Source organism: Oryzias melastigma, linkage group LG6 (genome assembly GCF_002922805.2).
Source record: "Oryzias melastigma strain HK-1 linkage group LG6, ASM292280v2, whole genome shotgun sequence".
Taxonomy (NCBI): Eukaryota; Metazoa; Chordata; class Actinopteri; order Beloniformes; family Adrianichthyidae; genus Oryzias; species Oryzias melastigma.
The window spans coordinates 33,691,249-33,700,778 of record NC_050517.1 but is presented as its reverse complement, the minus strand read 5'-3'; the positions used below and the strand labels follow the sequence as shown (position 1 = coordinate 33,700,778).

The 9,530-nt window shown below is 35.7% G+C and overlaps 2 protein-coding genes across 4 annotated transcripts in view; one reads left to right on the top strand and one right to left on the bottom strand.

Annotated features, from left to right (window-relative positions):
* Positions 1 to 2,801, bottom strand: part of uri1 (URI1 prefoldin like chaperone) — a 6,784-nt gene extending 3,983 nt beyond the window's left edge. The window contains exons 1-4 of the mRNA XM_024281869.2: positions 2,664 to 2,801; positions 2,146 to 2,180; positions 399 to 477; positions 141 to 276 (exon numbers count right to left, since the gene is read on the bottom strand). Of these exons, the coding sequence (XP_024137637.1) occupies positions 141 to 276; positions 399 to 477; positions 2,146 to 2,180; positions 2,664 to 2,738 (325 nt within the window). The 5' untranslated portion in view covers positions 2,739 to 2,801. The remainder of the gene's footprint in view (positions 1 to 140; positions 277 to 398; positions 478 to 2,145; positions 2,181 to 2,663) is intronic.
* zgc:112052 (protein C19orf12 homolog) lies at positions 2,621 to 7,872 on the top strand. 3 transcript variants are annotated; one of them, XM_024281874.2, is made up of 4 exons: positions 2,625 to 2,759; positions 5,794 to 5,910; positions 6,969 to 7,129; positions 7,201 to 7,872. In XM_024281874.2, the coding sequence occupies exons 3-4, from the start codon at positions 6,970 to 6,972 to the stop codon at positions 7,464 to 7,466; spliced, it is 426 nt and encodes a 141-aa protein (XP_024137642.1). In that variant the 5' UTR covers positions 2,625 to 2,759; positions 5,794 to 5,910; position 6,969; the 3' UTR covers positions 7,467 to 7,872. The 3 variants fall into 3 exon arrangements, with proteins under 3 accessions (XP_036068476.1, XP_024137642.1, XP_024137641.1); XM_024281873.2 differs by having other exon boundaries at positions 2,627 to 2,759; positions 5,742 to 5,910; XM_036212583.1 differs by lacking the exon at positions 5,794 to 5,910 and having other exon boundaries at positions 2,621 to 2,759.
* The last annotated feature ends 1,658 nt before the right edge of the window (positions 7,873 to 9,530 follow it).

Here is a 9,530-nt window from a genome sequence, read left to right as displayed (position 1 = left end):
GGGCGGGGGGGCATCATCTGTGACAGATTTCACACAAAATCCTCCTATAAACGCCTGGAAGGCTCAAGAAGGAAAGGAGACGTGACGCACCGCCGCCCCCTGCTGGAGACGCCGCAGCATCACATGATCATCAGACTCACGGCTCATCCGGTGATCCACCACCGCCTGCGCTTGCTTGGCCGAGCACTTGGCGAACCAGTTGTCCCCCAGTAACACCGTGACCTCGTTGGTGCGCACCAGCTTCCCGGGCATGAAGGCCAGCGGGCCGAAGGGAACCTGCACGCAGGACGGACCACAGGAAGTGGAGCAAACAGGAGAAAAACATCCTCAAGTTAAGTTTTTTGGGGTCGCTTTTAAAAAATAATTTAAACTTTTAAAGGGACCTAAGAACAGCTCACCATGATGTCATAGGAGAGTCGATCTGGGAGCGTTTTGAGACGATCGCTGAGTGCTTCATAATCCCCCGACACCTTCGACCTGAAGGTCCAGACACAGAAAAACTCAAAATTTGAGGAGTAAAGTTATTTAAAATATATAAGGGGAGGCTGTTATAAAGGTGGAACAGAGGGTGTCATTCCCCTGATGGCCACAAGAGGGCACTGATAATCATATGAAGGAAAATATAAATTTGAAAAGTTAAAAACATTAACTTTTATTCACTTATAATACAAATGTATTTTTTTATATTTTGTTTCTAAATTATATTACAAATCTTTAATATAACAATAAATCATGTCCATCTTCTGTGCTTTCATGAACGAAATAAATGACTGTTGATACAAAATAACATTTAAATGTATACTTAAAGAAACAAAACAAACTAAAAGTTTACAATAAAACAACCAACAGAGTTGAGAAAATAAGCATTTCAATAAATGAACTTATAATTTAAAAAAAATTGACACCACAAACAAATCTCTTCATTTAAATACACGCCAAAACTTTTGATTTTTATCTGATTTCTCTAGATTTTTCACCTGATTCATGTCAACAAAATATCTTCTATCAGATCATTTGTATTCATTTCCACAGGAAAAACATAATACAGTGAAACAACACAAGGCATCGTTTGCTGTGGAAATGAAGAAAACTTAATTTTCTGCCTCTTTTATGTTCAATACATATAAAAAAACAAAAAAGTAAATCTACAACCAAATACACAGTAATATGTGGATGAGGAGAAAAGTATTTACAGGTGAAAACAAATAAAATATACATCAAGATTGGGAAGTCTTTATCTTCTGTTCCACTGAGTTTTTATAACTCAACGCAACAACAAACAAGTCTATTAATTGTTTTTTCTAGTTTTTCGTTGTTGTATTTCAGTTCAAGGGTATAATTCAAACCCCTTGAACTAAAATACAATTTTTTTAACTTTTATTCTGAATTTTGGCAAAGAGAAAACCTCATAACCTTTTAACTTATACTTACTATTTCTTATTGTGAACATATTTTGAACCTTATGTGGCAGACAGCTTTGATTGGGTTTGTGCTTTATAGTTAGATTAACCAAGTCATTCAATTTAAATATTTTTTAATTTACTGAAAATTGGATTAGAAGGATCCTTGTATTTACTTGCAGAAATGATTCTCATTGCTTTTTTCTGCAGAATGAAAGTTGGATTGATGAATTTCCCCAAATTTAATTTCAATAATTCATCTGTGGAACAATCAGTGAGTTATATAAGAAATAGAGCGCTTTACTGTCACTGAAACTATCTGGTTTGCTTCAGCATAAACACACCTGTCAGGTTTATTCTGTTCTTTTACATCATAAAAATTAAAGTAATAAACAAGAAAAAGGGGAAATCAAAGGAGAACTCTGCAAAAGTAAGAGAAAAAAAGCCGTTTTTGATTCTGTGACCAAAAATAACCAGACATTTACATGAGGGATCATGTCTCCATAGTGAAGCACGGGGTGTAAGTATCATGATTTGGTGATAAGTCTCGTGAGTTTTAGATTCTAGTAAAACCGTCGCAATTTTTTAGCATCTTTGTTATATTCATCGGTTGAAAATGTTCTGCAAAAACACATTTACACTCAAAAAAGAAGGAAAAGGATTAAAAACGAAAGAATTTGAGACCAAAACAGTTTAAAGGTGAAATATTTCAACATCACTGAGAGGAGAAACATCTGCCGCTTACCAGTGCTGGATCCGTCTTTCACAGTCTTTCACCACCTGATGCAGGAAAAAGTCGTTTATGAACAAAAACGAGCTTTTATTACAGATTTTAAAAAGTAAACTTTCAGAAGAAGGTTTTAATGCTGCAAAAATGTGACTATTTTGGCACATCTGTTGCTGTTTGTTCCTCATTAGGAGAGAAAACAGAAGTTCATCAGCAAATGGTCTAAATATGGAATCTGAAACCAAACAACCTGCAGAAGGAAAGCTGCAAAAGCAAGAGGGATTTCTGACTGATAACTCAGGTAAAGGTGTGAGGGGAGGGGCTTATGGATTCACCTGAAATGTCAGAAAAAACGACAATAATTCACCACCTGAAAACGAAACTAATCTCCTCTCCTCTCAGGCCTGCAGGTGATGTTTTTCAAACCCAAAGTTTGAGCAAAGCCCTCCAAACATCTGCAGCCCAGACCTCTCAGATGACGGACTCCAGCCTCGTGGCCCGCAGCTGCACGTCTGCTCACGCGCTCCTCCTCTTACCTTCTCCTGCTCCTCTCGGAGCCTGTGAACTCCTCCGAGGGGCTCCATGTCCGCTCTACCTCCTCCTCCAGCCATCGTTACTCCGCACGTGCGCAGGTGAGGAGCCCCGAAAGCTCAGGGTTTGTTGTGAGTCCTAAAGAAGTGTTTATGAACGCAGCAGCGGCTCCTCCGGAGGCCCGTCCCGCGCGCCTTCATCAACGGGGCATCGACGGTAATCCTCACTTTCGAAGCTGATATCATCTCACACGCTCATTTCAGGGGCTCTGCATGCTCTCCAAAAATATCCGCCGTGTTTGGATCCAGAGGTTAGCAGAAAACTCCTCGCTTCTGTCGCTGCGCAGATCGACCACGGGAAAATAACAGCGGCTCTTCCGGTGTGGGGTTTCAAAATAAAACACGTGACAGGAAAGGACTTAGGCACGTCACGTTTTTATGCAAGTTTCTCCCAGAATAATAAACCACAATTTACTTGTGACCGTAATGTAAAATTTATCACAAGTCTAATGTTTATTTGTCTCAGAATTGGGACACGCAATTAAATTGTTGCTCTTATTTTGAAAATAAAGTGTGTCATTTCTGTTTGAGATCTAGAAAAGTCTACCCAAAGTGCACTCTGGGTAAATGCTTCGGGCTGTAAACATTGCAAAAACGTAAAAGATAATCTGAATGTTAATTCTTAGCCGCACAAGAATACAACGTAAAAAAATCAACAAACAAAAACACATATAGTTAACAGTTTATGGATGATTGCTTCCTTTACTAAAACTTTAATTTTATGAAGAAAAATGAATTAAATCTGCAAACTCTGCAGGTTAATAAACAGTTCAAAGGCATTACATTTATTTTTTTTTAATTAAACAGATGAAAAGCTTTACATTGTTTTCTACTGAAATAAATATTCTAAACTATCAAATACTGGTTAATTACTTTAATACTACATTTAACACCCACAATGTCATGTTCAATGACATCACTGACACATTTTAAAAACTGCATTTAGGTCGTATATTTTGGGTCAGGATTTGACTGTTTTATTTTAGACATTATTATTATGTTAGTCATTATTATTTTTCATTGTCTTCAGTTTATAACCGGACCTCCAGATCATTTTATTTTATTGTTATTAATGATGTTATCTTGCGCTTATTTCTAACTTGTGTAATTTTGACAAAATATATTTTTATGTAGAGTAAATTTTTGAAAGTTATTTAAGCTTTAAGTTGATTTATTCTGGAATAATATTCCTGCCTTTTTATTATTTATGTTTAAAAGTTACGGTTTTAAAGTTTTAAAAATTGTCATTCTGTTAGCTTTTTGGATTATTTTGGCATTTACTAAGATTGTATTTTGGCTATTTTGGAGTTCAGCTAATATTTCAGCAACATGCTAGCTGTTTTGGCTAATTTTGGCTTTTCATTTTACATTTTTTAGGCTGCTTTGGAGTTAGGCTTATATTTACACACTAGTTGTTTCTGCTAATTATTTATTTTTTTTAATTTTTAAGGCTATTTTGAAGTTTCGCTTTTTTTCAGCTGCATGCTAGCTGTTTTGGCTAACCTAATGTTTTTTGTTGTTGTTTGTTTTATGCTAATTTGGCATTTAACTAATATTTTAGCTGGCTATTAGCTTCACCGTTTTCAGCTATCAGCTTCAGCATTTTTAGCTATCAATTTCAGTGTTTTCAGCTATTAGCTTCAGTGTTTTTAGCTAAATTTCAGCATCTTCAGCCATCAGCACTAGCATTTTCTGTGCCAAAATTCAGCTTACAGCATTCACACTAGCATTATCACAGGTAATGCTATATATCGAGTTCATAGTTTATGTTAAAAAGTTACGGTTTGAAAGTTTTAAAAATGTAGTTTCAGAGTGTTCAATAAATGTTTATCCTGTTCGGTCCGCGACCTAAGGTGTGTTTTGGATTTTGGCCCCTTGTGCGATTGAGTTTGACACTTGTGGTTTAAATGTTTGCTTCAGTTTATCTTGAAGCTAAAAGTCTCCGGTTGTCCGGTCTCGACTGTCTTTACTAACCTTTATGCTACTTAGACTATAATAAATATAGCAGAGCTCTGACTTCATTTATACATCCTGTGATAACATGAATTTTGTATCTTCTTCACTTTGTACACACAATTTTGTTGTTTGAGTTTTAAATTTAAATTAAGTACAATAAAATGAAAATAAATTGAATATCTGTATAGTTTTGGAATGTATTTAAAAGACTTATTAACAGAAAGAAATCAAAATATTCTTTCCAGATAATCTTATAATGCATTGAACAGGTTTGCATTTTTTTTTGTGATTTTACTGTCATATTTTATATTTTATTCACTTAACAAAATAAACATTAACTCTAGAAGAGTGTGCGATCAGTTTCTCTTCTAACTACATGCTGTCGTTAAAATACTAACTGCTTCATCTTATAGCTGGAGCAACAAAAATCAAAGTTTTAAGTTCACTTTTGATCAAACCTTTCAACTTTAACAGTCAATCGTTGACTGTAGTGCTGACTTACAGGACTTTCTTCCTCTTTTTCAAATTTTAGTTAAGCAAGAAATTTGATCATTTCTGCATCTGGGGTCTTCAAATAACAAAACACCTGTTTGTCAAAGTATCATTTGTCATGACTGCATTCCAGCTGTACATTTAGAGTATTCATAGATCCACTGTATAGGTTAAGTGTTATGGGGGAACCATTAAGGAACACAAAGTTATGCATTTAAAAGATTCTTATTTTAATAATAATAATAATAATGCTGTTATTTTTATTATTATTATTACTTCATTTGAACCACGTGGCAAAACTTTCACTAATATAATAATTACGTTAAAATTTTCCCTAAAAAAGACAAAAGAACAGAGTCACCAACAGGATGTTTTAAATAAACTGTAACTCTATCATTGTTGTATTTAGTGTCCCTCGTAAAATTTACAAAATTAAGCACATTTTGATTAAATGTTTGAGATATAAACAGTTTTCACCAACAAAGAAGAATAGTTTCAATTTAATTGTAAACTGCAGTAAAATGTATAAATAAAGTATAAATAAAGGGCCAAAGAAAAGGCTTCAGTTTTTTGTAGAAACACAAAGACCCGAACCTTCCTGAAGGCAGCACCGCTGATCTCCCATCAGGCATTGCGGCATCGACATAAACAAGCTAGCCGAAGATGACGAGCAGTGAAGTCTAACTTCTTATAAAATGATCTCACCGCGTTAAGAACCACTGGGAAGATTTCATCATTTTGTAAGGTAGGTTACTGTTTTTTGATTCCGTTTATGGATTTATGCCTTAAATTACACGAAATACTTTAAATAAAACTAAAAATAGAAGCGGCTAGCATCTTCAAGTTACCCATTCAATTCAGTTTATTATTAAAGCACCAGTTTTAGACCGATTTAAGGACAGGAAAAACAGAACCGAGGTAAATTAAGGACACATTATTATGATACTGATCTAAAATTACATTTTAACATCAGTTTAAATAGAACGAGTTTCGGTGAAATGACTTTAGTTCCCAATGTTTTGATGTAACACATCTGATTTACTTTGTTCATTTATTTATTGTTATAAATATTGTCATAAAATGGACACCTAAAGCTAAACAGCTTCTGAATAGATGTGAACTGGTAACATTTATTTACTGAAACAACACTGCCTTTAGGTCTTTTAAATTCACCAAACCTCTATTTTCTCCTTAAGATTTTTTTAAATAGTCTTGGTATTTGAACATTGAGTCCGTAATAATAAATGATTCTATAAATTATTTTATTTTATTCTAATATTAACTAAGTGAAATAAATTAGGCAGTTAAATAAACTTAAAATATGTCCTGAAAACCGGGAAAAAGAAGTTAAATTTCACATTGAAAACAATTTACACACAAAAAACAGTTTGATTCAAATCAAACTTTATTTATGAAGCACTTTTCACAATAAAGTACTTTACATAATTAAAACAATGAAAATTACCAAATTCCCAGAATGCCCCTCTCCAATTTTTGTCAAATCAGCTCCTTTTCAGATAATCATCTTTTTAAATGTAAAGTGAAGAGATTGGTATGAAGGTCTTAATAAAGCAGATCATCATGAACAATGTTATGGGTGTCAAACTGTTTTTTTTCTCATTTCTAAGTTGTTATTTTACTTTTTAAAACTTTATTGCAAACAACAGTTTCAGTACAAAAAACTGTACAAAATAGCCATTATTATTCATTGTACATCTATAGATTTCTGAAAGTACATCTGTAAAAGTATCAGAGTGATGCATCATCTGTGAGACTGTCTGAACCTTGAACTCTGACCTTTAGCATGGGCCCTCGAGTTGATGAAGTCATGAAGCTCTGCTGTGAGTTATCGGCCAACCAGCAGATTAAGACCGCTGTGAAAAGCTCTGGGAAGGGAGCGGCGGCGGCTGGTGGGCTGGCCTTTGCTGGAGGCCTGTTTGGAGGCCCTCTCGGAATTGCAGTGGGTGAGTGGCGCTCCACGCAGAGAAACCTTTGCCCAGGACTGGATCACACACGTTTAAAACTCCTCCTGCAGGTGGCGCTGTGGGCGGGCTCCTTGGCTGCTGGCTGACCAGTGGCGAGTTCAAACCGCTGCCTCAGATCATCATGGAGCTGAGCCCCCCGCAGCAGCAGAAGCTCTACGACGACGTGATGGCCGTCCTCGGAGACGTTCAGTGGACGGACGTGGCTCAGCTGCTCGCTCTGGTGATGAGCAACGGCGCGCTGAAGCAGCAGCTGACCGCCGCTCTGGTTGGTTTCGTCACCAAGGAGTTACAGGCAGAGGTGCACTACGTGGACTGATGTCCTTCTGAACTAAGACTGAAAGGATTTCAGGATGAAGGAGAATTTTAGTGGAAAATTTATATTTCTGGACATGTAAAGGTGCCATCACAATCTTTTAGAGCTACGATTTAAAGCAGATCCTTAAAACTGAAATACGATGATGTATTACTACGGACTCAGACGACATTCAGATATTTCACCTTTAAACAACTGCCTATAATTATGTTTTTGTCATGAATAAGCTTTCAGATCTTTATAATCCACGTGTAAAGCCTTATTTATTTTGTGCAGCGACAGAAGAGACTGTTGTTGGACTGAAGGAGCCAAACCTTTGTTGTATATTCGTCATTCACATGAACCATCAGCTGGTTTGCACTTTATTGTGTTTGTTTTTAATTAAAAAAAGAAAGTGGTCAGCAGGTGCTGGATTTTTTCTCTCTTCAATGAAACTCACCTGCAGTAAAGCTGAAATGTTTCATTGTTAAATCCTGATTTGTCAGAGAATGTTCTCATTTATCCAGGTGACATCATATTATAAGGGCTGCCACAAACGATTATTTTAGTAGTCGACTAATCACCGATTATTTTTTCCGATTTGTTGACTAATCTGGTCATACGGAAACTGGATGTAAAACACACCTTAACCATCGTTAGCTTTAACTAAAAACTAGATATATAACATTACCTGTGATAATGCTAGTGTGAATGGAGTGAGGTGAATTTGGCCACTGAAGATGCTAGAGCTGATAGCTGAAAACACTGAAACTGATAGCTAAAAATGCTGAAGCTGATAGCTGAAAATACTGAAGCTGATAACATTGAAGCTGATGGCTAAAAACGCTGAAGTTGATAGCTGAAAACACTGAAACTGATAGCTGAAAATGCTGAGGCTGATAGCTGAAAACGCTGAAGTTGATAGCTGAAAATGCAGAAGCTGATAGCTGAAAACATTGAAGCTGATAGCTAAGACAGTTGAAGCAGATAGCTGAAAACGCTGAAGCTGTTAGCTAAAAATGCTGAAGTTGATAGCTGAAAACGCTGAAGCTGAAAACACTACAGCTGATGGCTAAAAACGCTGAAGTTGATAGCTGAAAATGCTAAAACTGATAACTAAAAACGCTGAAGCTGATAGCTGAAAATGCTAAAGCTGAACTGAAAACGCTGAAGCTGAAAATGCAGAAGCTGATAGCTGAAAAAGCTGAAGCTGTTAGCTAAAAATGCTGAAGCTGTTAGCTAAAAATGCTGAAGTTGATAGATGAAAGCGCTGAAGCTGAAAACACTGAAGCTGATAGCTAAAAACGCTGAAGTTGATAGCTGAAAATGCTAAAACTGATAACTGAAAACGCTGAAGCTGATATCTGAAAATGCTAAAGCTGAACTGAAACACTGAAGCTAAAAATGCTGAAGTTGATAGCTGAAAACGCTAAAGCTGATAGCTAAAAATGCTGAATTTGATAGCCGAAAATGCTGATACCCAAAAACGCTAAAGCTAATAGTCACCTAAAATGTTAGCCAAACTCCAGAACAGTTTAAAAAAACTACAAAAAGCTTAAATTAGCCAACACAGCTAGCATGTAACTAAAATATTAGCTAAGCTTCAAAATGGCCTAAAAAAAACATAATAATGCAAAGATAGTCCAAAAAGTTAATCCATTTTAATTTCATATAACATAAAGTAATACATTGACTATTAAATTAGTCGTTGATTATTTTAATATTCAATTAGTCTTCGACTAGTCGTTGAAGCCCTACATCGTATTGAGTTTTGGTCACGGAATCTGGATTTCAAAGGGAAAAAAAATTAAGGAAAAAGACTTTAACCCCAGATGCCGTGACTGAATTTAAAGACTTATCCAGGTTTGTTGCTCAGAAATTTGTACCTCTAATTGACGTTTCTTTCATTCATCCTAAAATAGAATTCCGTTTTCTGCAACTATCAAACATTGAAGGTAAATGCAGGGAGGAATGAGGTGGATTAAAGTGCTTTATTCATTTTATTGCAGGAGTTGCAATAAATCAAAGAACATGTTTTCTTTAGAAAGATTCATAAACTTTCTGTGCTATTTTAAATACTCTTTATTA